Source organism: Ursus arctos, unplaced genomic scaffold (genome assembly GCF_023065955.2).
Source record: "Ursus arctos isolate Adak ecotype North America unplaced genomic scaffold, UrsArc2.0 scaffold_32, whole genome shotgun sequence".
Lineage (NCBI taxonomy): Eukaryota > Metazoa > Chordata > Mammalia > Carnivora > Ursidae > Ursus > Ursus arctos.
In genome coordinates, this window is record NW_026623008.1 from 3877606 (window position 1) to 3904741 (window position 27136).

At 57.5% G+C, this 27136-nt stretch overlaps 1 protein-coding gene across 3 annotated transcripts in view; it reads left to right on the forward strand.

Annotated features, from left to right (window-relative positions):
- The window catches only part of KCNAB2 (potassium voltage-gated channel subfamily A regulatory beta subunit 2), an 86265-nt gene that overhangs the window by 26960 nt on the left and 32169 nt on the right, over window positions 1–27136 (forward strand). Inside the window, exons 2-3 of one of the 3 annotated variants that reach the window (XM_057305422.1) lie at window positions 6909–7037; window positions 8156–8197. In XM_057305422.1, the coding sequence (XP_057161405.1) occupies window positions 6961–7037; window positions 8156–8197 (119 nt within the window). In that variant the 5' untranslated portion in view covers window positions 6909–6960. Of the gene's footprint in view, window positions 1–6908; window positions 7038–8155; window positions 8198–16402; window positions 16761–27136 lie in introns of those variants that run through there. The other 2 variants (XM_044391483.2, XM_026519984.4) reach the window with 2 other exon arrangements.

The window sequence follows — 27136 nt, forward strand, 5'->3', positions numbered from 1 at the left end:
TTCACTCGCCTTGCCCACATGGTGCAAACATTGAGGAAGGAGGTATGATCAGGGACTCCTGGGCCGTAGGCCAGCACGTGCCCTCCACCAGGGCCAGGCACAGGTAGACCCCAGCCCATGGCCCTTACAGTGCAGCCCTGCCTGTGGGCATGTCAGATCCTCCCCGACTCCCATCTTCCTATTTCTCAGATGGAGAAACCGACACTTAGGAAGGTTGAAAGATTTGCCCAAGGTCATACACCAGATCTGAACCCAACTGGGCCTTGCCTCCCTCCCTGACACTTGGAATGGACTCCTTGGGTCACCCAGCAAGGTGGGATTGTGTCATCAGACTGGGTCTGGTGGAGGACAGACACGTGCGTGGTGGCCCCAGCAAGGTTTCGGGTCAGAAAGTCACCCAGGACTTGAAGTGTTAACTTCGCATTGGGAGGTCTGGCTAAGTAAAGGTGCCCACCGCCCAAGTTTTCTTGTACTCCGGAATCTACAGTGGGGAGACAAGGGGAGGCCTCTTCCAGTAACTGGAAGTCCCTCTCACGACTCAGCCAGAGTCATATCTTCATGTGATAAGGATGACCTGGAAGGTTAAAGTCAGCAGAATGTGCTCCCAGGAGGGCTAAAGTCACCTTGCATGTAACGGTCCTGGTGGCTAGCCCCACGTCCCAAGGTGGCTGGTGGTGCCCAGTGGATGGCTCCTGCATGTGCAGCTGTCCCCTTTGGACCAGCAGGGGGGTCTGGGGCACGTTCGTCCTTGGTGATGGTGGAGGCAAGTCTCCTGTGGCTGAGGCTGGAGCTGACACATTGTCATTGCTCATCTCCCTTGAACAAAGCACGTGCGACTCTATGAGTGTGTGTGCGTGGGAGTGTGTGGGAGTGTGTGGGAGCGAGTGCATGAGAGAGCATGTGTGAGCATGAGTGTGAGCGTTTGTGCATGTGTGTGGGTTACAGCATGAGTGTGTGTGAAAGAGTGTGGGAGAGCATTGTGTGAGTGTGCGTGAGAGCATGAGTGTGAACGTGTGTGCATGACAGCATGAGTGTGTGTGAGAGCATGTGTGCATGTGTGTGTGACAGTATGAGTGTGCGTGAGAGAGCATGAGTGTGAGCATGAGTGACTGCGCACATGTGTGTGACAGCATGAGTGTGTGTGAACAAGTGTGTGGGAGAGCATTGTGTGCATGTGTGTGACAGTATGAGTGTGCGTGAGAGCGTGTGTGTGAGCATAAGTGTGCACACACGTGTGTGACAGCATGAGTGTGTGTGAACAAGTGTGTGGGAGAGCATTGTGTGCATGTGTGTGTGACAGTATGAGTGTGCGTGAGAGAGCATAAGTGTGAGCATGAGTGACTGTGCGCACGTGTGGGTGACAGCATGAGTGTGAACAAGTGTGTGGGAGAGCATTGTGTGCATGTGTGTGTGACAGCATGAGTGTGCGTGAGAGCATGAGTGTGAGCATGAGTGACTGCGCACATGTGTGGGTGACAGCATGAGTGTGTGTGAACAAGTGTGTGGGAGAGCATTGTGTGCATGTGTGTGTGACAGCATGAGTGTGCATGAACGAGTGTGTGGGAGAGCGCGTGCGCATGTGTGTGACAGTATGAGTGTGCGTGAGAGAGCGTGTGTGTATGAGTGTGTGCACACGTGTGTGACAGCATGAGTGTGTGTGAACAAGTGTGTGGGAGAGCATTGTGTGCATGTGTGTGTGACAGTATGAGTGTGCGTGAGAGAGTGTGTGTGTGACAGCATGAGTGTGCATGAGAGAGTGTGTGTGCACGTGTGTGGGTGACAGCATGAGTGTGCATGAGAGAGCCTGTGTGTGAGCGTGTGCGCATGTGTGGGTGACAGCATGAGTGTGTGTGAGCATGAGTGTGAGCGTGTGTGCGTGTGTGTGTGACAGCATGAGTGTGCATGAGAGAGTGTGTGTGCACGTGTGTGGGTTACAGCATGAGTGTGCGTGAACGAGTGTGTGGGAGAGCGTGTGTGTGTGTGACCACATGAGTGTGTGTGTGTGAGCGTGCGAGTGTTGAGTGGAGAGATCAGGAGCGGGCAGGGGTAGGCACGCAAACGGGACAAACAGACCAGGGAAATGGGATGAGAGCATGTGCGTGTTCGTTGCTGTGCCGATTCTTCACGACTTTAATGATGCTGGGAAGTTTTCAGAACAGTAAGCTGAGGAGAAAGGCAGTGCCCGCAGATGGAGCCCCCGATCCTGAAGGGCCTGTCGTCATTGCCAGCCGCCCTTCCCGCAGCGACGGAGAGCTAGGATCTCCCCAACATCTTCCCTTGGGAGCACGAAGCGTTTTCATGTCTTCCTTCTCTCGGCTCCTGAGGAAGTATGGGCGGGCGTTTGTGACGGCTCCGTGCTTCAGCCTCTCTGAGAGTGACTCGGGTGGCTTACTCAGGGTCACACACAGACCAAGTAGAGTGCTGGGGACAGGGGGACCCAGACTGCAGACCCCCAGCCTGCACCCTGAGCCAGCTGTCCCTCCTGGGCCCGGCTGGTTCTCAAGTGGTTTCTGAAGCCTTCGTCCAGAGCCGTCCCTTTTGAGGACAGGGGCAGCCCTGCCCGCCCGCCCGCCACCGTCCGTGGTGCCTGCGATTGGCAGCACCCTGCTAGGACGCCATCTTTTCGGGGATCGGCCGCTGGGCACATGCAGTCTCTCCTGGTCGGACTGTGGCGGCTGCGGAGGTCGGGGCTCTGGGCAGGTCCGTGGAATGCAGGGCAGGGGACATGGGGAAACCGCCCCAGTTCCCTCTCTCCCCTGGCAGGTGGCAAAGGGGGCAGCTCCCCAGGATAAATGAGGTTGTCCCTCGTAAAGTGAGCACCAGAGCACGGCCAGTGCCTGAGCTGAGGAGCTGGCCGCTGGCTCAGAGGGAGCCTGACCTTCAGGTGTCCAGGCAAGGCAGTGGCGAGGAGTGGGACAGGTGGCTTCCTCCGGGACACGTCCCTAGTGTCCCTGCTGGCAGCCCGTAGTGCCAGTTGTCCCTGTCCCTGTAGCTGCCCTGTGCACCATGTGTGGGACAGACAGAGCATTGCACCCTCCAGAGAAGACAGAGAGAGATGCCCATAGCGCAGTTGAATAGATGAGTCTGGGGTCCGGGGGAACGATGGGGCCTGGGGATATAACCACAGGGGTTCCGGCTTAGCCACACAGTTCAGAGCCAGGAGACAGGTGGAAATCTGAGGAACCTTGTGTGATGGAAAAGGAAAGGGGTTCAAAGCCAGAGAGGTGAGCAAGGGCGGCCGAGGAGACTGAGAGGAAGCAGCGGGGAGGCGGGAACACAAGCCGGACGGTGTGGGTCCCAGGTGCCGTCACCCCTAAACCGTGGGCACCACCGGACTTAGCAACAGGAAGGTCACAGTGACCTTGGTAAGAACAGCTTCCTCTGAGCGGGGAGGCAGAAGGGAGAATTGCAAACAAGAGAAAACAACTCTTTTGAGGAATTTTCCTGTGAATGGAAAGAGAGAAATGGGGCAGAAGGAAGTGGATCCAAGAAACTGCTTTTTGTTTTTTAAGACGAGAGAAGTAATAAGTGGCTGTCTGCAGAGGGCAAGAATCGGCGCAAGAGGCAGGATGCCCTTGAGTGGGGTGAGAGTGGGGTGTGTGCTCAGGCGGACCGCCGTGGCCGTGGCCGTGGCCCGGTCGTCCAGGTGGCAGTAGCAGGGGATGCAGGATGTTCCAAGAGCCGATGTTGGTGGGTGGGGGAAGCTGGCCTCTGGTTGCTTCTAGTCCGTCTGTGAACTGGAAGCAGCAAAGCCCAGAGCCGCGAGGCGTGGCCGAGGAGGTGTTAAGGAAGGCGCCGTCTTGGAGAGTGGGGGAGAGCGGCTTCCACAGGGCTCGGCCACCTTTGGCGGTAAAGGGACAGGTAGTAAATATTTTAGGCTTTGCAGGCCTGACAGTGCGTTCAGCGCCGCGGTGTGGCACAAACGCAGGCACGGCTCATACACGAGCGGGCGTGGAGCTGTTCCAGCAACACCTTACCGACAGAGATAGGCAGCAGGCTGGACTGGGTCTGTTGTTCGCCGTCTGCCAGGTCCTGCTCCAGGACCAGCAGTCCTCCAAGGGTGGTCCCTGGACCAGGGACACAAGCATCCCCTGGGGGACTAGTTAGAAATGCAGATTCTTGGACGCACCCCACCTCTATGGAGCCAGTGACTCTAGGTCCCTGCACTGTCTCAAGTTCAGACTGCGCTTGTGATCCTGGAATTCTGGAAGTTGAACACCCCTGGGTGCCCAAGCTGGGGATTGAGACAGCACTGCTCTGTAGCTAGACCCAGGGAAAGCCAGAGAGGGGAGAGTGGGGTGTGGGGGGTCACACCCCCCAGTTAAGGGCACAGGTGTCCCGGCCTGCTCTGGGCTACGTGGCCCCCATCTCCGTCCACAAGACCCTGTGAGGACATCCTGCCCCACCCCCCATGGCCGCCCTTCCTCCCCGGTGACCTCTGGACCACTGTGCTTGGACACAGTGCCTGGCGCTCTGCGGTCCTCAGCTCTTAGCTGTGGTTTCCAGTCCATGGGCAGGGCTCTGTGTCGTACAGGCAGCCACCAGCACCGGCGCACAGTGGGGCCTCGGCAGACACTCTGTGCGCCTGTGAACCCACCACCCTTGACTTAAGGTTAATGACTTTAGTGAGGTGGTTGGGTTTCGTGCCCTGAGTGACCTGGCAGAGCGCCGTCCAGCAGCACCTAAGGGGCATGAAGGAGAGGCACCCCCACCCCGAAGCTGCAGGGACTCATGCCCCTGGAGCTGTGTCACCGAACTCTCTCGCAGGAAAAGCACTGTGCCTCTTTCTTACATAGATCTGGGCAGGGCAGGGGGGAGACAGGCTGGTCCATCTGGTGATGGTGACCCTGATGGAACCCCAGACTTTGAAAGAAAAGGTGACCAGGAGGCCTTCAGGGTCTGCCTGGAGCCATTCTACCAGGTGCAGATGGACAGGACCCTGCGGACAAGGGGCCCGGGAGAGGTCGGCCTGGGTTACAGCATTGCGGCTCACCAGGAATCACCTGCTAAGCCCAAGCACTGGATTCAACATCAGCCGAGGATCCACTGCATTTCTTTTAAGGATTTAAGTATGTTTTTATTTCATTTTGTCATTTCTTTCTGAATGAGGTATTTTTAAAGAATAAAACTTCGGGGACCTTCGCTGACCCCATCGTCTCTGTCGTTTCCATGAGGCTGTCACGGTAGTGGCTCCGGCTTACATTTTCTCTACCCACTTTCCCAGCATGTTCACACACATGTGCACGCCCCTCACTCAGAGGGGAGCTCAGTTGGGAGCAAGACCTAACGTGTACTATGTGCATAAGCCCCGTGCCGGGGGGTGGAGCGTGTCCAGAGGAAGGCCGCTTCCTGCTGATGGGAGGTCCTCGCCCTGGAGGGAGGAAGAGTGAGGTGAACTAGGCCTTCAGATGGGCATTCAGCTGAGAGGCCCCACTGGGGGCAAGCAGGGCTATATTTTGAGCCCAGACCATCCCTTTGTCCATTGGCACAGGGCATGATGATTTTGGATCAGGGACTGTCACTCTTTTGGGAGCCATGTATTAAATCCCAGTGGAGTTCCAAGCCTGTTCTAGGCACAGAGGATGTAGCAGTGGCAAAACCCCCAAATTTCTGTCCTGGTGGAGCTTGCCCTCTGGAGAGAGTCAAGACTTCACAACTCAGGGACAGACAACAAGGTCAGCTGCTGTTGACTACATGGGACAACAGGCAGGATACTGGGAGAGAATCCCAGAGCATGATAGCCAGGGGCAGGCTCCCTGAGAAGGCCCAACAACGAGGTCTGTTGTGAGGGCATTCCAGGCAAAAGGAACTGTAAGTGCAAAGGCCCTGTGGAAGGTGTGCACGTGGTCTGTCGGAGAAGAGAAGAAAGGGGTGCATGACCTAATGTCCTTTTGAAGTAAATGCCCCTGGCTGCCGGCTGGAAGCAGGGAGCGCCATCAGGAGGCTGACCTGGTGGTTCCGGTGACAGATGGTGGTGGCCCAGCCTGAGGGTAGCTGGGGGAAAAGTGAATGGACTGATATGTCTGTCGTATTCATTGTTTATTGCTACATAAAATATTACTGCAAACTTAGGGATGTAAAACTCTCGGTTTCTGTGGGTCAGGACTTCAGTTAGGGCTCTGTGAGTTCTGCTGCTTCAGGGCTTCACAAGCCTGCAGCCAAGGGGTTTGGCCAGGGCTCTGGTCTCATTTGAAGGCTCAACCGGGGGAGGATACTTGGAATTCCAAGTTCACACAGTTTGAAGGATTCACTTCTCTGGGTGGTTAGACTGAGGGCCTTCATTCCCAGCCACACGGGCCTCTCCAGCATGGCAGCTTGCTTCTCAGAGCCAGCAAAGGAGAGAGTCTGCTAGCAAGACGGAAGGGACAGTCTGTATCACCTGATCACAGAAGTGATATCTTGTCACCTGTGCCCTGACCTGTGGGGCGGGAGCAAGTCTCACCCACGGGGAGGGCGAGAGTCCCAGGAGCCGGGGTTGTCTGACCAGCTGCATTCCTGAAAGCTGAAGAGTGGCTCCACCAGGCTCTGGGCTGGGAGAGGATGGGAAGCCAAAGCATCAAGGATGAGCCCGGGGGATGGTGGGACCACTTCCTGGGACAGCAGAGACGGTCCAAAGTTCGAAGTCCACAGATGCCCCTGGGACCACCAGAAAAGGGCTCCCAGAACCTCAGGAAAGCAGCTGGGGAGGCGGAAGGACTTCATGAAGCATGGGGGTGGGAGAATAGAAATCTCTTACAGAGCGGTTGACCCCAGCCATCAGCCTTGTCTGAGCCCCCATGGGTTGGTCTGTGTGTCTGATGAGGGACGTACAGATGTCCAACAAACTGGGCCTCCACCATCACAGAGCCTCCTGGGCAAACCCAGCTGGTCTTTTGAACCACCTCCCTTCTACTCTGCTTTTCCTCCAGAATCTTCCCTCCGTGAAGAAGAGAGCTGGTCAGGACCAGTGAGGCCGGCCCCATGTATCCGGAATCGACAACAGGCTCCCCGGCTCGGCTCTCCCTGCGACAGACGGGCTCCCCCGGCATGATCTACAGGTGATCCCCTGCCCCCAACCCAGCCAGGCCGATCTCAGGCTCAGTCCTGCCTCCGAGAAGGGGTCCCCAAGGCCAGTCACCAGCCCTAGATCCAGAGGGAAGGACCAGGGAAGGCCCACAGGGCTGAGGTTTATGTAGGCAAGTGCTTTCTCTGAGGGAAGGAATGGAAGCTTTTAAAACCCAAGATTTTCTCAGGGAGTAGAGCCAGGATTAGACTCGTCCCTGACTCTTCTGAAGGATTCTGTTGGAGGTAGCAGGCCTGGAAGTGAGGGGGGGACGCTTCCCAGCTACTGTGTCTTTCTTATACACCCCAGCTGGTGCAGCCCCTTTGAGGGAAGCTCAGAGCCTTGCATCAGGGAGGTGGGGGCAGCCAGTGGCTCATCGGGCACCCTTGCCTTCCTTCTGCAGAGGCCAGCTCCAAATCCAGCTCTGGGTCTTTCCATTTGGAAAGCAGCCCAGGCTGAACCGCGGGGAGAGCACGCGAAGGCGTTGGTTGGATGACAGCTGCTGCCCTGCGCACGGAGCACAGGACCCAGATGGCAGAGGCTGTCACGAAAGATGGGCCTGGGCGGGACCCCAGGGGCCCATCAGCCCTTGATTGATTGGGCCTTTCTCATTAATTGTTAGGGCCTGACCCAGAGCAAGTATCCATAGAACCCACAGGGAAAAGGGGTGTCCCTCCTTGATCAAAGTCCTAAAAAGAACCCCGTGGTCCCACACAGACTCGCCAGCATGTGGGGTGACGGGCCACTTCTTGGTGTGAGGGGTTTGTATGGTCATTCTAAAGCATATTTCATTAAAACCCAAACAGACTGTCACTCAGAGGTTTACCTCTTGTCTTCACTTCCCTGCCCCAGGGGGGAGTGAGGCCAGGCACAGAAGGACCCCCGCGTCTGAACAGACCAGGCGTCTGCCTCCGTGTGCCACTGGGTGGCGCTGCCGCCGAGCACTTGGTACCTGGGCGCGCATCCTCCCGGCAGCCCCGGGCAGAGTGGGGTGGGGCCGGCTGTGGGGTGTCGCTGGTGCTTTCCCCGGGCCTGCACCTCCTTGTGGCTAATGCCCGTTGTGGACTCTCTCTCTCTCTCTCCTTTTTCTCTGTCCTCCATCGCTGTCCGCAGTACTCGGTATGGGAGCCCCAAAAGACAGCTCCAGTTTTACAGGTAACGAGCCCTCCGTTTTCCCCAAGACCCGCAAGCTGAAGGCAGGGGAGCAGGCGGGAGGGCCACGCCCATCCAGCTCGGAGATGCTGGTGAAAATCCCCAGGAGGAAGGGGCTCTGGTTCTCTCCCGGTGCCCTCCCACACAGCATTATAACGTCCCGATGAGCACTGTGAAGTCAGGTTCATTGTGGGCTCATCTCCAGAATTTGCCTTGATTTGAGCAAATGGACTTGCGACACCTGCTTAGCTCGCACCAGGTCTACCTGAAACTGTCCCTTGTCAGGCTGCGGACGCCGCACGTCTGTTGTCCGGGGTTTGTGCTGCTTGGGTTATCCGAGTAAACGAGGTGGGGCAAACCCCACCGTTCTCCCCTACTCTTTGGGTTTGAGCTGATTTGGAATCAAAGGGGTAACAAAGGCCAATACGTCCTCAGGGCATGGGGCCGCAGTGTGACCTGGGTCAGGGCTGGACCTGCTGGTGTGTTTCTGGGGCATCTCCGTGTTGGTGAATCGGCACACCACGTTCTTTGGTGCAAAGCTGCACCCCACAGGGGCATGGCATCCAGGGGCCTCGCGGCCCAGGCCAAGGCAGGTCAGCCAGCAAAATCCTCCCGGGCGAGTCCCTTCCTCCTCTGAGCAACTCACTGGTGGCACGGGGAGGTGGGCCACAAAGATGCTTGCTTCTCACGTAGTCTGTGACTCCAGGAATTGACTTTGAGGGACGTTTTCCTCCTGTCGGGAAAGTGTCGGGTTAAGGAAGCCACAGCTCAGCCCCATCAGCCTCAGTGTGGCTCTTGGGAGCAGGGCCTGGTGTGCGGTGTGTGCCTTGTCATTCAGGCCTGGGAGGTCTCCATCTAGACCAGCTTCCCAGGGCCGTGCCCACCCGCCGGTGCAGAGCCAGGGGCCAGTTATCATCGATGCACGGGGAGTCTGGGGCCATGGGTGCTGGGGCTGGCAAAATCCACACAGCTTTACAGCCCTGGCACCTCTGAGTGTGACCATGGGCCTGGGTCCTCGGGCTAATTTCACCACCCCTTTAGTGCTTCCCATGGGGTCTCACTCCTTCCAGAGAGCCCTGAAGAGATGACTGAAATTTTTGCTGGATAAGATTGTGCCTGAAATAGTTGCCTTAACTTGGGCTTGCAAATGCTTTTATGGGATGACACGCGTGCCATCACATGTGTATGACAGCTTCGTATGTCAGAATGTGAGTGAGACATTAGTCCCAGGAGGATTTGACCAGTGAGACCAAACATGCCCCTGAACTGAGTCCTCAGAGACCCTGGAGGAAAGGAGTGAGAAAGCCAGCGGCAAAACCGCAGCCCAGCCTGCCAGCCAGAAGGGCCCCGCCGAGGGAGGTGCCAAGGGTTGTGGGGTATCGCAGAGCTGAAGCGAAAGAGGGTCCCACACTCTTTGCTGGCCCTGAGGACCCCCCCAGGTCCAACCCATTGTGCATTCCCTGGGAGCCCTCTGTCCTGTCCCGAGGTAAACTCTGTTGGTGACCCGCACCCCAGATGGGCAGACCTCTGTCTGGGCCTCTCGGCACCGCGTCCCCAATGCCCACAGGCTCCGTCCGTCCTGCCATTGGCATCTCCAGTGTGGTTTCTTCTCATAGACACTCAGGTGTCTCTTGTGGGGTCTCCGACGATGTCCTCTAACGTGGTGGGATCTTTGTGTAATGTCCTGGGTGCCACTCCCGGGGGGCGTCCTTGTCATCTGGGCACCGACACAGCCATCAGAGGGGTAGGTCAGTCAGCGTGCGGTCCCTCCCCTCACGGGGCAGAGGTTTCAAGGTACGCACCCCACCCTCAAGCGGCTCACAGACCGTAAGGGAGGCAAGGCCCTGTGTCTATCAGCTGTTCCGGAGAATGCCGCATAACAACCAACCTCAAAACTCAGTGCCCTACGACAGGAAGCGTGTATTTCTTGTCCATACGTCTGTGTCAGTTCATCCAGGCTGGGCTCCGCTGGGTTTGGTCTGAGCTGCAGGTGGGGCCCAGGGGTTCATCCTCCCATCCTTTTTAACCAGAGGCTGTTCTAGGCAAAACACCAGAGGGAGAGGAGACGCACGTCAGGTCTCTGAAGGCCCCATTAGAAGTGGTGCAAGTCTCTGATCACGCCAGATGTCAAAGAGCAGGAAAATATACCCCCGCCCCCGACAGGAGAACCACAGTCATGTAATGCAGAGACGGGTTAAGGACCCGGAGCCATAATGCAATCTACCCCAAGACCCAAATAACTAATAATATCTGGAAGGCAGAACTTGCTGTGGGAGAAGTCCAGACAGCTGTTGGCGTTCCGGGGAAGGAGTGAGCACCGCCAGCTGGGAGTCAGGGAAAGCTTCATGGAGGAGACAGCATGAGGGCTTTGAGCGGGCCTTGGAGGCTGGGCAGTCTTCAGCATAGAGCCCAGAAGGAACATTCCAGTAGATGCTTGAGCCACCGCTTGGAGAGGTGCCCAGAACACGAGACGGTAGCGGCACAGATCTGGCCCTGAGGGGCGGGATGGACAGTGACAGGAGCCAGACTATAGAGGAAGATGGAGGCCAGGTGGGAAGGGCCTGGAGTGCCAAGCAAAAGAGCTTGGACTACATTCGGTGGGCACTGGGGAGCCATCAACAGTGTTTGAGCAGGGCAGAGATCAGAGCTCTGCTGGGGGAGGGAATAAGACGGCAGGTGGAGAGGCTGGATGTGAGGAGCTCGGGAACGATGGAGAAGGGCCGAGCCGCAGGAGCCAAGGAAGAGGGAGTGAAAGGAGCAGGACAGGAGAGCAGGAGTCGGAAGCCATGGCCTCCAGGTGACTGACTGCTCGTGCTGAGAGGGATGTGGGGTTCACAGGAGCACGGAGCCCGGGGGAAGGAGACGGGATATGTCAGAGTATGTCAGGCTGAGGCCACCACCCTGCAGTGGGGCCACGTGACATAGAGGCCAGGGACCTGACATGGTGGGCTTGTGCCTCTGAGAGCGACCATCCCAGTCCCATCACTGGGGCCTTTCCAGGTAATGATCTGCTGCCAGTTCCCTGGGCTCCGCGTCCCACGTCCCATTTTGTTTGCTTTCTAGCCCGGGTCTGGGTAGCGACACCCTGCCCCAGTAGCGCCCACTGTTTGCACATGTGTCGTGGGAGAATCCACTCAGCCTCCATCCAGAATCCCTCGTGCTGGAAAGTGGAGTCATGCTGAGACCTCCTTGGGATCCTAGGATGACGAGGAGTACCCCTGGGGTCGTGACCCTGGCGGGGGTCGTGACCCTGGAATGGGGGCTCATCATGGCTTCAGCCCAGAGCTCAGCCTCAACACATCTTCCAAAGCCAGGTCAGAATGTGTGCTGTGAGGAAGGGTCCCTGCACCCCTGCCTGAAGGGAGTGGTAGCATGGTGTTCAAACAGCAGACTTCCAGAACCTTCTGACCATTTATAGGTACTGACAGTGTAGGATATACCAATCTGGGGCACGTCCCAGTAGAAAGGAGAAGGGACAGCCATACGCATGGCTGAGGGCAGCTCTTGCCAGTCCCCAACCCCTTCACTGTGGGTGGTGGTCACATCCTCTGGGGACCCCCAGCCCCATACTGCAGACATGAGAACGTGGTGGGCAGAGCTGCAAGCCCTGGGTCCTGGCCTCAGATAACCAAAGCACGGCCTGCCCTCCCCACCTGTGCCCATGTCTCTGGTGCTCCGGGAGTAGTGGAGGGCTGGTGGGGGAGTATGCCCACGGGAAGGGCCGGACCCCAGTCAGCACCCCCTCCCAGCCCCGCGTGCCAGGAGCAGGCCTTGCCAGGCTGCACCACGGAACTGCATTTCCCGGGCTTTTAGGGGAAGAGACACTCGTGAATAATTCAGCCTCTCTCACTGAGCTGAAAATGCCTTAATAGACTAATGGACTCGCTGCCTCCAAACTCGACCCTCGTGGGGCACGTCTCATTCACCGATTGCTTCTGACGCTCCACAGTGACACTCCCTAATGAACCAGCTGCTGCACCAGAGCCTTAGAGCGTCTGGTGAACCCTGGTAAACTAGACTGAGTCCTTTTTAACGAGCAGACGCCAGGAAGGCAGGTGAGTGGCCCCCTCAGCCCCAGGAGTCCAGTGGCAGCGGCCTTCTTTGGGGTAGCTGCTGGGGGACCAGCGTCCCAGGAATGGAAGTCACAGAGGGACCGTATTGGGGGATGCACTTGGCTGATCTGAAATGAGACCCCCTATATATTTTTTCAAAGCAGAAAACTTCAAAAAAAAAAAACAAACAAACAAAGCCAGCCCTAGGTAGCTGCAAGGTGCCAGTGGGAGGAAGGGGGGATGGGCACTCTGCCGCTTGAGCGCTCTTGCCTCCCAGACCTGCCCGGTGGGGACCGTCCATCTTCCCGGCCGGGGAGACCTGGACATCCAGCTCCACTTTGTTGGGTTCACCATGGAGATTCAGCATTTGGGGGCTTCCTGCGAATGACAGTGGAGGGCGGGGGGTTGGTCGCTGTCAGAATGGTCTGTCTGGAAACACATGCCTTAGGGTGCCAGGGGCTGCTCGTTCGGGCCTTGGTTTGCTGATTGCTCTCGAGCAAAGGTGGTTTTGTTTTTGCCTTGATGCAATGTGCGTTTTCGAGCCGCGCTCCGGAATGATGCAGCTTCCTCTCGCATTCCCGCTTTCAGACACTTGGGCTGGTTTCTCTAAGATTGAGACCAATGTCACCGTTTCAAAGAGCCGCTCAGGATTCCTTCTGAACCTCACGTTTCAGGCTTTGGTGGCTTCCGGTAAACAGGCCACAGTTCGGAAACTCCAGGTGGACGGCCCTTGGGGGAGGTCACGGTCCCGGCTGACTTAATGAGGTCGATGCCTTCCCCGTCGTTTTTCCGTTTTTCCATGTCACAGTGCTCGTTTACGGGAATCCCCCCGAGCCCTCCGTCCACAAGAATAGCTTTGCAGAAGGCAGGCTCCGGCCTGGGGAAGAACCCGCAGGTGCCCGTAATTAGCCGTGGCTACTGGGGAGGGGGCTGGTTTTTCTCGAGACAGGGTGGGGGGCCGGATGGTGAGGAGGAGGAACGCGAGGTCAGAGTTGCCGCGCCTCTGAGCCCTGAAAAGCGAGGAGCCCCAGCAGTGGGCCCTCCCTTCTCCTGGCAGTGTCTTCCTGGGGCCCCTTCTTCCAACTCCCCCAGCCTGCTCCAGTCACCTGGGGAGGAAGCTGGGAATAAGCGCCAGCATGAGGAAGTCCAGGGACCCGGACTCTGTCCTCTCCCGCGGTCAGAGCACCTCTGTGCCTTCTGTGTCCTTCCTCCTCGGTGGGGCCTTGCCTCCCTGGAGGACAGGAGGAACGTTTCCCAGCTCCTCCCGCACTGTGCCCCCTCATGGGTACCAGTCCTCACCCCACCACCCCCAGCCAGGGCCACCGTGCTTGTCCATGCCCCACCTGTCTCAGAGTCCCCTGGCCCCAGCCTGTCCCGGCGTCGTGGGGACACTCACCACGGGAGGCTCTGAGGCTCCTCCATGCTGCAGGCGACACCCACAGGCCCGCTCCCAAGGTCCCTATGAGGTGTGCTATGAGGGAAGATGACAAGCAGAGGAGACCCCAGCCCCCACAGAGAGGGCACCCTCTGAATCCTGGCCGCACCCTGCCTGCACCCATCTCATTAGAAATGCATGTTCTGTGCAGGACTGGGATTGACTATCAACGTCCACATTCATCCTATCCAGCGTGTCGAGGGGTGTTGGGATCTGTAGCAATCCCTTACATCATTCAAGCCCCTGCACCCGTGTGCCAGCTCCAGGGGCCCGCCCTGCCCTCGGGCCTCTGTCCCCTCCACCCCGTTCCGGGCGTTTTTGTCCCCACCCCACTTATCCTAATTGGTGTCCTAACTGATGGCAGCCATTTCCCCACATGCGGCCTGCTCCCAGCTGCACCGCCAGCCCCTGCCCAGGTGCCCAGGCTCGGCGGCACAGCCGGTGCAATCAGCCTCCGCTCATCCCACTTCACAGACGTAGAGACTGAGCCTTGCAGCGGTCAGGGGGCCTGCGTGGGTTGCACTGAGTAGGTGACAGACAGGGCGGCCCCCGTCCAGGACCTAGGTGCTTAGCCACACCGCCACCCCAGCCCCAGGACCTTGGCTGGACTTGCAGAGCCAAACCAGACCAGGTTGCTTTTTGTGGCTAGTGTCTTGAGAGCTAATGGTTATTGATCTCGGCCCGGCTGGGCCTGGCTGGGAATGTGTGCGTCTGAGGTGGGTCCTGCTTTTCGGGAAGAACTGCTGCAGCCCCAGCAGCCAGGATGCTCTTCTCTCTGAACGGGGACCCCCAGGGAAGCCAGAATTAGCCCGCCCCTGCCCCACGCAGGCAGGGAGCTGACCACACTGCCGCATGCAGCTGCCCGAGGCTGCCCTGCGCCTGGATGTGCTTGGAGGAGGGGGCCAGCAGGCGGGGCGGGGGGGAGAGGCTGTGCTGCTGCCTGTGGGTTTGCATGGCCCCCGTTTCCTAAGACAGCCCCCACCCTGGAGCCCTGGGCCCCTCCACCACCTCCAGAGTGATTCTCACGGAACATGGGAACTTTCACGTCGGGGACGTCTCTACCTGCTTTAGCATCCATCAGAGACCTTAGTCCAAACCCCTGGGGACACCAGAGGCCCTGGGCTGTGCAGGGCCCCTCCCTGTGGATCTGAGCCATGGTGAAAGGGAGTCCTGGCCCCACAGGACCCCATCCCACCCTCCCAGGAGAAGGCACCCTGCTCAGAGCCTCAGGCGTGAGTCAGGGAGGTGCTGTGGACACTGCTGGGGAAGGCCGGTCTCTGTGGCGGGCACTGAGCCTCGGGGGTAAAAGCAGACGGAAAGGTCCTCGCCCTCCTGGACCTGACCTTCAGGGGACCAGATGCCACAAACGAGACAATTAGAGAAGACTCTAGCAGGTCAAGTGAGGAAAAACTGTGGGGAGAAAAACTGCAGCAGGAAAGGGAGCTATGAAGCGTCAGGGTCAGGGTGGGGGAGAGCTCACCCAGGGAGGGGGCCAGCCCAGGGCACCACCTCTGCCCTCAGGGACAGAGCCGTGGCCTCTGCATCTGCCTCAGCTCCCAGGACAGCTTTCCCGGCCCCTCCCAGGGGTCATCGAACTTGCCACCCCTTGCGGCAGAGGTGGGGACCGTGCTGGTGCCTCCAACTGCCAGGACAGGGCTCCAGGACCCTGCTCTGGCACTGAAATAGCAGCTGCCAGCCCACCTTCTGTCCTCAGGGTGACGCTGGGGCCTCCCCGCGGCCTCCGAACCAGGGTGGAGGGCTGTGGTCAGGTGCAGGGGGAATGCCCCGATTGCAGAGCACCCCGACCCCTGTGACCCTGTCCTTGCCGCCCAAAGATACTGCAGGCTGTGGATACGCGGCCACACTTCCCTCCTTGGTTCACTTGCGTACGTGTGTTAACACAGACGGTAGCGTTCTGTGCACACACGTCTTCCTCTTGCCTTGTTTAGTTGTTTTTTTCTTTACTACTATCTCTTAGGATTCGTCACATATTAGTCCATGCAGAGAAGCCTCCCTGAAGGCTGCACAAATTTCCATTCTAGGGATGGGCTCTGCTTTCTGTAACCAGGTTCCCCGTTGACGGACACCTCACTTAGGAGGACGATGAGCAGTGGTTCCTCACATTTCTGCTTGGCAGTCTCCCGATCTGCCTGAAACCTCTGTCCCTCTCGTCACCCCCGCCCTTACATGCCTCCCATTCAGTCGTTCTGTGGCACGATGTGTGGACTGTGACACACTTGATCAGGGGACAGAGCCCAGAGACTCTGCCGGTGCCGTGGCGCCTTCTACGGGCAGAGAACGCGTGTGTGGATGACGTCGCTCTTTGTAAGTCTTGTGAACACACCAACAGGGCCTTCCTCGGGCGTCCTCACCCTAGAGTTTGCTTCTGTGACAGGCGTGTGCTCGTCCTCCTTCCGGGAGACAGCCCGCCCCTGGTTTGACCTTGGGAACACCGCCAGGGAGCACTGTGACGCGGGGCCTTCGGTGGGAGGGCCGGGCTCTCTGCATGCTCTCCTGCCCCCATTTTCGTTTGGAGCCCCTTTGAGTTCTCGCGCCCGGAATGCAGCTTGGCCTGCGCTTGTCTCGGGGCTGTGAGGGCGGAGACGTGGCTTAGCTGGGTTCCCCGCTGAGCAGCTTCGAGGCCTGAGAACCCGGTGCCAGGAGGCGCTTTCATTTCGGGACCTGGCCGCAGGCACCGAGACCCTCTGTGGCCGCTCTGGCTGGAGGATGTGTCTGCAGCAGCCCTGCCCCGGGCACAGCATCCAGCCGGCCACCGGTGGGGGGCAGCGGCACCTTCTCTAACTCATCGCCACTTGGCGTTTCCCGTCCGGACAGCGGCAGCTCCCAGGCTGGGCAGGACCATGCTGTCCATGACCTACAGCGAGAGCCTGCGGAGCGTGAGCAGCAGGTGTCACTCGGACTGGGCCCTGCACCCCGTCCGCCAGACCGACACGCTGGAGCTGCAGCGGCTGCGGGAGGTGCGGGCGGCCGCGCAGGCCAGGAACACGGAGAGCTTCCTCCGCATGCACGGGCTCTCCCTGGACGGCTGCACCGCCCGGCGCACGGGCATGAAGTACCGGTAAGGGCCGGGCTGGGGCCGGGCGGGAGGCTCTCTGGACAAGCCAGGTGCTGCAGGGGAGCTGCCGCCCGGGAACGCGGGGAGTGACGTGATCAGACATTGGGGTAAATGGTGTGTGTTTAAGAGGTCCAACCACGTAGACACGTGTGAAAGAAAATCAGAGTCTGTTCACACTATAGTCCTGGCCTCCAAGATAAACACTGTGACCACTTTGACTCGCGCTCCGCGGGAAAAGAACTCGGTTTCTTGAAAACACTGCAGCAGGGGTTAAACGCGTGGTTTCATTTGCCCTCTCGCACCGTCACTGGGGCAAATGAACGATTAGGGGCCGGCTAGACACGAATTAACGAAAATGCCTCTCTGTTCGTCCCCTCTAACAGTAAGATCGTCCTGGCACCAGAAACCCCGGGCTGGGTCCTGGGGGCAAAGATGTGCTCCCCTCTTGTCGGACCCTAAGCTGGATGCACCGTCCTCATGGGGAGCGGTTTTCCACAGGCAGCCTCTGAAGTGGCTGTCAGCCCTGCGCTTGTGTCCACAGCAAAGGCCGTGGCTCCGGCGTCCCCTGTGTTCTCCAGGTGATAGGCATGTAGGGCTCACTCTCCTTGGAACTTCAGAAGGACATCGTGTTTAGCTGGCTCGTCTTTGAAGTCAGCATCTGGGGCAGCGCTCCGGTCGGCCCACTTTCTCTGGGGAGAGCCTCAGAGAGTGGCCAGAGAGCCCCAGAGCTCGTGTTTGCATTTATAAATTGCAGGCATACAGCTTCGTTCCTTTGTTAAAATTGAATTTCAAATAAACTTTTTATTTAGTATAAGTCTATCCCACACGATATTTGGGTCATACTTATACTAAAACATTGTTTGTCTGAAGGTCGGATTTAATTGGGTGTCCCCTATTTGATCTGGCTTCCATCTAACACAGCCCTGGCGGCTGTCTGGCTGCTCTCTGGAGAGGAGAGCAGAGACCTGCCCTATTGCTTTAACATTTGCTCCTGTGGACAGTGTGTCTGGACCCGCGGCCCGTTGTTTGAACGTGTGGTTGCCGCTTAGAGAAACAAAACACTTCTGCTGTGAGTCCATTAGATGGCAGAATTCTTAAGGTTTTGTATTCTAAATCCAGCTGTAAGGGAGGGACAAAGTATCAGCTAGTATGACGCAAGAGCTCCTAATTCTAATGGAAATTTCTCAAGGGGGACATGAGACTGGCAGGGAGAGGGGGCCACTGGTCATTGATAATCGTCATTAATTCAGCAGATGTTATATTAAGGGTCTGTTGGCCCCAGGGGCGCCTGGGTGGCTCGGACGGTTGAGCGTCTGCCTCCAGCTTGGTCGTGATCCCCAGGTCGTGGGATCGGGTCCCTTGTTGGTCTCCCTACTCATCAGGGAGTCTGCTTCTCCCTCTGCCCCTCCCCTCACTCGCTTGCTCTCTGTCTCTCTCTCAAATAAATAAAATCTTGGGGGAAAAAAAAGAGAAGGGTCTGTTGGCTCCAGATGCCACACAAACAAGATGGACAGGGTCCCCACCCTCGTGGATGGGACATCCTCGTGCAGGGAAGCAGAGAAAAAGCAAGTAACCACCTAAAGGGGTAAGACAGGCCATGCCCAGCCGAGACCCAAACCATTTGAAAGGGAGACATTTGAAGATGCGGGTAGAACCTTCCAGGCCAAGGAGACAGGAACATCCGGCCGGCGTGGCTGGGCTGGAGCGAGGCAGGTGGAGGCCAATAGGATGAGGCGAAGCAGCTGGAGCTTGTCCTCCTCCCCCGGGAAGACCCCAGCCCCCTCCGTGTGGATACAGTTCATGATGGCAGGTGCACTGGGCTGAGTCGTGTCCTCAAAATTTCATGTCCACGCTGAACCTCAGAATGTGGCCTTGTTTGGAAATAGGGCCATTGCGGATGGAATCAGTTAAGATGAGGCCCTCCTGGAGTAGGGTGGGCCCTAACTCTGATGACTGGCACCCTTGTAAGAAGGCCATATGACGACACACGGGGAAGAGGCCACGTGATGGGGGAGGCAGAGAATGGATGTGGCCACAGGCTGGGGACACCTGCAGCCACCAGGAGCTAGAAGAGGAGGGGTGGGGGGTGTCCCATGGAGCATCCAGAGGGAGACAGCCCTACCCACACCTAGGTCTCAGACTTCTGGCCTCCAGAACTGAGAGAAAATCAGCTTCTGGTCTTTGAAGCCCCCCAGTCTGTGGTGTTCTGTTCTGGGAGCCCCGGGAAGCTACCATGGGGTGGGGAGAGATGGGGACAAATCTCTTATTTGCCTGACACCCCAAGGAAAATCTGGGCCACATCTGAAACGTGGGGAACTAGCCAGGGGACTAAGTACCCAGAGAAAACCCGCTTCCCAAGGAGCAGAGGGGAACAGAAAACCACGCCGCCTTTCGCATTTGATGGGCCAAAGGTTGTCACACCCACGTGGCCCCTTCTATATCTGGCGGATTTCATCTTGCTGCCTCCAGGGGGTTTGCGGTTATCGGGAAAACAGGGGCCTCTGCAACTAATGCCCGCGGTTATTAAAGATGCCAGATAAATGCCGCTCCACAGTCCCCATCCCCGCCAGCAGCAGGGCTGCGAATCCGTTAAACTCGGTCTTAAATATTAATGTAAAAAAGATAATGCCTCCAGATAAGCACCCGCTCGGTGGAGCAAGGGGACAGCTGTGCCCCAGGCCTGGGCATTTTATCAGCTGAACTGAGCTCACAGCTGGGGGAGAAGCTTTCGTCTTAACTTCCTCCACTTCTTCTTCACTTTCCTCAACTCTTGTGGTTTAAAAAAAAAAACGCATTGAATTTTTAAATCTGCACAGTGCCTGTGTAAGCTCCCCTCCCCGCACCCACCTGGTGGTAGTGATTGGGGGGGTCCAGAGATGTGGCCTCTGAGGTGGCAGCAGCTTTGGCCACGGGCTGGCTGGAGGGCTGGGCCCGCGTGGCACCAGCTGGACCCAGACCTTGGTTCAGTTCAGTCCTCCCTGCCCCCCACGGCACCAGGAACGGATCCCAAATCCCCTCAAGGCCTGCGTGGCCCTTGCCTGCTCTGATTTCAGCTTAGACCCCTCTCCCTCCTACTCAGGAGGCTCCTTCCTTCTGGATCTCGAAGGTGCCAAGCTCATTTCCTCCTCACGCCCTTGCACGTTCTCGTCCCCCAGACTTTCTCATGGCTGGCTCCCTTCCGTCCATCACATCTTGGTCCTCGGGGAGACTTTCCTGAGCACCCAGTCTAGTAAAGACCCCCCAGACCATCCTCAAGCCCACTGTCCTGTCCCGCTGTCATCCTCACACCCCCTGTTGGCCCTCTTATCTGCAGCCCCTAAGAGCAGAGCCTTTGTTCCCAGCACCAAGAACATCCCAAGCCTCTATAGGTATGGGCTGGATGGTATTGAATGGTCTTGGCCCTAACCCCCTTTCCAGAATATTCCCCTGTAAAATGTGTCTTGTCCTTGGTGCTTCCTTGACAACAGGACTGGAGGCAGCGGCACCTCTAATGCAGCCCAGGATGGGGGGCCCTGGGCAGGGAGGCTGGGTCGTCAACTCCTGTCGGGGGGAACCTGCCTACGTGCCTGAGAGTTCTGACCCTAGACCATCGGCTCTTACCATGAGCAGGCACGATCCCCAGGCAGTATTTGGTTTGTGGTCAGGTTCACTGTACAGACTCTACCTAGCTGCTCAGTTATTCACAGGAGATCCCTTGCAGCTGGGCCGTCAGGGCTTCCTGGAAGAGCTGAGGATCCAGGTGTGTCTCAAAGGACAGGTGGGCAGGAGGATAGGTAGACAGGAGGACAGGTGTGTCTCTGAGGACAGGTAGGGAGGACAAATGTGTCTCTGAGGACAAGTAGGGAGGACAGGTGTGTCTCCGAGGACAGGTGGGCAGGAGGAGAGGCAGGAAAGAAAGAGCAGAGACCAGAGAGGGACAGTGTGTGGACCAGTCTCGGAGGCTAAGCGGGGATGAGGCCACCTTGTGAAAGATCCTGTATGGCTTTCTTGCAGCTGCCACACAAAGTACCACACATGGGGGCTTAAAACAGCAGACACGGGCTCTCTCATGGCTCTGAAGGCCAAAAGTCTGAAGTCCAGGTGTGGACAGGGCATCGATCCCTGGAGAGCTCTAGGGGAAGAGTGCTCCCTACCTGCCTCGTCCAGCTTCTGCGGGCCGCCCGCCAGCCCTGTCATCCCCCGGCTCACAGACGCGCCCCTGCAGTCTCTGCCTGGGCTCCACGTGGCTACTGTCCCTCTGCGCCTGTCTGTCTGTGCCCAGATCTTCCCCAGATCTCTCTCCTGATAAGGATGCCAGTCGTTGGAGTTAGGGCCCTCTACTCCAGGATGACCTTGTCTTAACCTGACTACATCTACAAAGACCTTCCTTCCAAATAAGTTTGCAGTCACAGCGGAGTCGGGACCTCAGCGTGTCCTTTTGGGGACGGTTTCCACCCACAACAGGTGCCAAGGGCTAGCTGCACTCCTGGAGCCACCTGAGCGAGGGTGAGTGCCCTGGCAGGAATTCCGGCTCCCTGCAGCACCTGTGTGACCTTGGGTGAGTCACCCGGCCTCTCTGTGTCTGTTTCCCATCCGGACAGCGGAGACTGTAGGCACTTCCTCACGGAATTGTCCTGAGGGCTGTGTAAGACCGTGACGTAGCACAGAGCTCCAGGCGCAGCTGCTGGTGGGAGAGAAGCATGGTCTTGGAAGCAGTCGCACTGGGAGGTGTAGCCCACGTCCCGTGTGGACAAGGAGCAGATGTGGAAGGAAGGGAGGGGAGACAGGGACGGAGGTGGCAAGACCAGCCAGTCATTTGGGAGGAGCTGCCTTGACACGAACAGGGGCTGGGAGGACGGCAGGCATGGGGTGTCTTGTGGGTCTCCATGGAGGGCTGACCAGGACCACGGTGTCAGCAGAGCAGCCCCCTCCTCACGGAGTAGGAGGGGCTGCAGCAATCCTGACACGTCTGCTAGTGAGCTCTCTGTAACCCGTGTTTCCCCGGTCGGCCTGGCCTCGGGAATCAGGGGCATGTCTGTTCACAGTACGGATCCCCCGGCCTCCACCCTGAGATTGGGGCAGGAGCCAAGAGGCTCTTCTCATTGGGCAAGGATGGGGACCAGGGGGGTTGGTTCTGCGTCATGCACCTGGAAAGGCAGGGGTCAGCACAGCCCCATCGAATCCACAGAGAGCACCAGGGAGCTCCCCCGGGACGGACCCCCAGGCCTCACCCTTTAGTCCAGGGGTCTGAGAGCAGGAGCTCCTCCGTGGGAGGGGGGCCCTGTCACAGCTCACCCCCCAGCCTGCCGCCTCTATGAATGAGGGCAGACCCAGAGTCAGCCTTCCTTGCTCGACCTCTCTGTGCCTCAGTTCCGTCCTGTGTGAGCAGACCGTGGTGGGGACTTAGCTGCACAAGAAGTGTCACTTCAGTGTTAGTGCAGTGGCCACTGTTGGTGCCTCAGAGATGCTCCCAAAGGAGGCAGAAGCACTTACTCAGGGCACAGCACAGCTGCTCTGCACAGGGCGTCACTAAGACGTGCAAGGAGTGGGTTGGCAGCCAGTTAGCCTTTTTCCCCTTCTAGGGCCGGTAGCGCTGGATGTGACTGGGGTGTGAGGTCCTGAAGGACACCCCCAGGGGGTCTTCAGCTCTTACCTACCAGGCGACACCTCCTCCAGGAAGGCCACCAGTCAGCCACTCTTTGCTTAGAAACTTCAGGGGCAGGACCTCCCATCCGCTGGAGAAGCCCCCAACTCCCCAGCATCTACCCCTCTCTCCTTGGGCAGGAAGTCTCCTTTGGGTGCAAAACATGCTCCACTGGGCATGGTCAGGGCAGCCCTGCTGGTACGGGGAGGCACCCCAGCCTCCGCAGGGTACAGCTGCTCATCCTCACTCTTTTTTTTTTTTTTTTAAGATTTATTTACTTATTTTATTTTAGAGAACAAGTGAGCATGAGCGGGAGGGGCAGAGGGAGAGGGAGAGAGAAAAAGAACCCAAAAAACTGTTATGTGTCAAAATCCACCAGCCACACTCGATGCTTCTGCTCAAAGCGCATTGTCAAGTTGACCAGTGCAGGCCTGGAATTCACCCTCCTCACCTAGACACGTTCCAAAGGAGCGGCCCTTTCAGGATGACTTTACATCATGGCAAGTTCTGGTCAAAGGTTTAAGCTTCCAGCTTTTCCACTCTTGTCTAATTCTCATGACCTCCTAAGAGTATTGCAAGTCATGACCCCTGTTTAAGGCAAGTGAAAAGTTATAGACTCTGGCCAGCCTTTAAACGCCCACCTGCCCATCTTCTCCACGTGACAGATCTCTGCTGAGAACAGCATCTCTTTGTCCTGGATTTCCCCGGGGAGTTCTGAGGTCAAACATTCAATTCCATCGTTTCCATGATAGGTGACAGTGGAACGGAGCGAGGGCTGGGGTTCTAGCGTAAGACCCTGCTCCATCCTACCTACGTCTGGAAGGGGTGCTTCTTGCCGAGAGGAACCAGCAAGTGGTTCCCAGCACCCTGGTGTATCGCTGGGTAGAGCGTAGCTGGTGGCATCTGGAGGAGGGAAAGGTGACCGGTGCTTGGGGGACTGGCTTCATGCTGCGTGTATTATCTGAGGTGATATCAGAGGACGAGGAGGGCTTCCAAGGCAAAGAAACAGGAAGGGAAACAGCAAGAGGAAGGCCCAGAGGCTTTTGAGGCAGGTGATGTTTTCTTTTGAGAACAGCTCTATTGAGAAATAATTCATGTACCAGATAGGTTTAAAGTGTACAATTCAATGATTTTGGTATATTCATAGAGTTGTACAAAAATCACCACAATTTCAGAACATTTTAATCTCTCCAGAAAGAAACCCTATACCCACATGAGTTATCACTCCCCAAATTCGCCGCTCCCCCCAACCCCTGGCAACCATGAAGCTACTTCCTGTCTGAATGGATTTGCCTATTTTGAACATTTCATGTAAACGGAATCATATGACATGTGGCCTTTTGTGACTGGCTTGTCTCACCTAGCACAACATTTTCAAGGTTCATCCATGCTGGAGCGTGTGTCAGTGCCTCGTTCCTTCATATGGCTCAATAACATTCTGTTGTATAAATGGGCCATATTTTGCTTATCCATTCATCAATGAATGGGCAATTTGGTTGTTTTCACTTTGGGGCTATGATCAGTAATGCTGCTATGGACATTTGTGTTCAAGTGTTTTGTGTGGGCATATGTTTTCGGTGCTCTGGGCACATACCTAGGAGTGGAATTGCTGGGTTGTATGGTGAGGCAGATGATACTTGACACACTGTGGTGACTAAGTCTTTGTGAATCTCACTTAACCTGGAGCTGCTTAAAGCACACCGCCTGAGGAACCCCTGAGGCGCAGTAAGATGACAGATCTGACACTTTGCCAGAGCACAGAGATGAACTCTATAAGGAAGACCGAAGCAGGAGATTTCCACATCCCCTAGACCAGGTGCACAGCACCACTAGAAGCTCTTGATAAAAAACACAGCTTCCCAGGCCCAGGCCCGGAGCTGCTGATTCAATAGGTCAGCGTGAGACCCAGGAATCTGCATTTGTAACAAGTTCTCCTGACAACCGGGTCAGGTAGTTGAGCAACCTTGGCCTAGACCATTAGTTGAAGAGCCCTGGAAGGAGTGGAGGCAGAGTCTTCTCCCTCTGCAGCCTCTTTGGCAGGCCTGTGGGCTTCTAAAGGCCAGGGCCCAACTTGGGGAAGGGCTCAGCCATTGAGTAGGGTCAACACTGCAGGCTCCCCTTCCATCTTCCCAGCCCCTGCCACTCAAGAGGGTCAGGGAGGGCCAGGAAGGCCCGTGGCTTATGTGGGCGGGTAAATAGAGCAGGCAGAGCTGGACCTCTGGGTCCTGAGGGGCCCCCACTGGCATCTGAAGGTGGTGTCTGTGACCTGCCAGGGCTGCCTCGGCAAAGCCCCAGCTCTGTCCCTGGGTCCAGGTATCATCCTCAGGGGGTCTCTCCTGCTGCTGTGTCAGGCCTGGGGAGGACAAAAGGGGTACAGTTACCAGTCAAAAGGTGGGGGTAGAGTCTCACATGTGGGCCTATACCAACTCCCACCTCCAAAAGCCGTTTCTTCGTGCTGCGGGATCATGGGAGTACATGCTATTTGTGACCTGACCATGCTCTGTGATCTGCTTCCGACACGGAGAACACCAAGGCTCAGAGAGAAAGTCACTTGCCCTAGGCTGCCCAGCTCAGGAGCAGGGAGGCTAGGACAGGAACAAGATTTCATTCTTAATATCTGTGTCAAAAAGGCAGGGCAAGTTCAGTCACCATCCATCATGAACATCTTTTTTTTTTTTTAAGATTTTATTTATTTATTTGACAGAGACAGCGGGAAAGGGAACACAAGCAAGGCGAGTGTGAGAGGGAGAAGCAGGCTTCCTGCCCAGCAGGGACCCCGATGTGGGCTCCATCCCAGCACCCTGGGATCATGACCTGAGCCGAATTCAGATGCTTAACGACTGAGCCACCCAAGCGCGCCCCCATCATGAACATCTTTGGGTGGATTCTTCTCTGGGTGCTGTCAGAGAGGAGGGTGGACAGACAGCTGGTGTGGAAGGGCCCTGTGGGTTGAAGCTGGGAGAGAGAGCATCCTCTCAGACCACACCCCTTATTTTGTCAGTGGAGGCCCAGAGAGGGCAAGTCCCCTGCCTGTGATCACACAGCAAATTAGCAGCAGAGCCTGAATGAGACCCCAACCACCTGCTCTCTTCCTCTCTTTCTCTGCTCCTCCCACATGGCAAGAAAGAACCCAAAGAGCAGCTTTGGCCAGGGCTCACCTTGCAGGGCTAGGGTGCCATGCTCAGGGTCAGAGGGCAAAGCCAGCCCCTCCTGCCACTGGAGGCATCTCCTGGGGTTTGAGGACGCCCTGTGAGCTTTGTTCCAGGAGGACAGCCTTGCTCCCAGCTTCATCCTGAACCCAGGAGTGTAGTAAAGGAGGATGGGGTAACAGGGAGCGGTGTCTCTCTTCATTCATTCATTCACGCATTTATTCCAGAAGTATTTACTGAGTGTCTGTTGTGAGCTAAGGACTGTGGAGGGCCAGCACTTCTCAGGTCTCTGGTCCACGACCCCCACATTTCTCTGCTCGGGTTGTCTGCATTCTATCATCTAGACAGAGGGGTCTTTCCTCCACATTTCTGGTGATTCAGCTTCTCCTTGCGCTAAACCCTAGTGGAAGCCCCACTTTCCTGGATGCAAACCCCAAGCGGCTAGAGTGGGCCGCGGCCGGCCGCCTGCAAGCTCAGCGGTCCTCCCTGGCGGCAGCCCCTGCCTGTCTGAGTCCCGGCTGTCGGCCTCCCGGGGAGCGTCCAGGGCAGGCGGCTGTGCAGCCCATGTCATTAATAATGAATCGTTAGATGCCTCCTGCGCTTCTCACCGGTCACCTAATTTACTTGGTGGGAGCGCCAACAACGCGTGGTGTGCAGAGCCACGATCTGGGCTCTGGGAAGCCTGGAAAAGCAGCTGCTCCCGAAACCCCCCCGGCAGCAGCCTGCTCAGCCCCCAGGCTGCCACCCTGAAGGGAGGCGCCCTCCCTTCTCCCTCGGAGGACGGCGATGTCACGCGGAGGTCGGGAGTAACTGGCAGCCCAGCCCTGCCCGAGGCTGCGGGGCTGGGGGCCGGGGCAGCCTGAGCCAGACCAGGGTGAGGGCAGGGGAAGGACCTGCGGAGCCAGAGAAAGATGTGAAGGGAGAGGAAGTGGCTCCCCCCTCCGCACCTGGATTCCCGAGTTCCCTCTGATGAGGTCTTTTCTAGCTGGATTCTGGACATTTGATTCCCTTCCCTCGGACACCGCACAGGATTTTTCTGTTGTTGCTTTGGGAAATCCTCGCTCCTGAAGGAACGCCTCGCCGCTTCCTAGCTTTCTGGGATAAAGTCTTGTCCTGGGAGAAGGAGGGCTTCTAGAGGCCTGGAAGGAGGGGGACGCAGCCAGGAGCTGGGTACCTGGCCTCGGCATGCAGGTATCCTTCGCGTGCTCGGAGCACAGCCTCAAGGGCCGGGGCCCCGAGGAGCGGCTGGGCCGGCCGGCGGCCAGCAGCCCCAGCCTGGGCTCCCGTGGCCGCTTCCGCGCCGTGGCCATGGTGGCCCGGAGCCTGGGACACCTGTCCACGCAGAGCCTCCCATGCGCCAGTGATGCCAGCGTGAAACAGCCCGGGATGAAATATAGGTACGGGCCCTGGGGGCGGTTCGTGGGGTCAAGCTTCCCCCCTACAGCACCCCATTAGAGAGCCAGGAAAATCTGCAAATCCGTTGTCAGATGTGGGCACTTGGCATACTGAGAGGCCCCCGAGGCAAGGGGGGTCTCCTAGTGCTGCATGGACTGGGTGGGTGAAAAATACCATCGCGGCTCGGGGTTAGCCCCAAGTTTCTTTCTTTA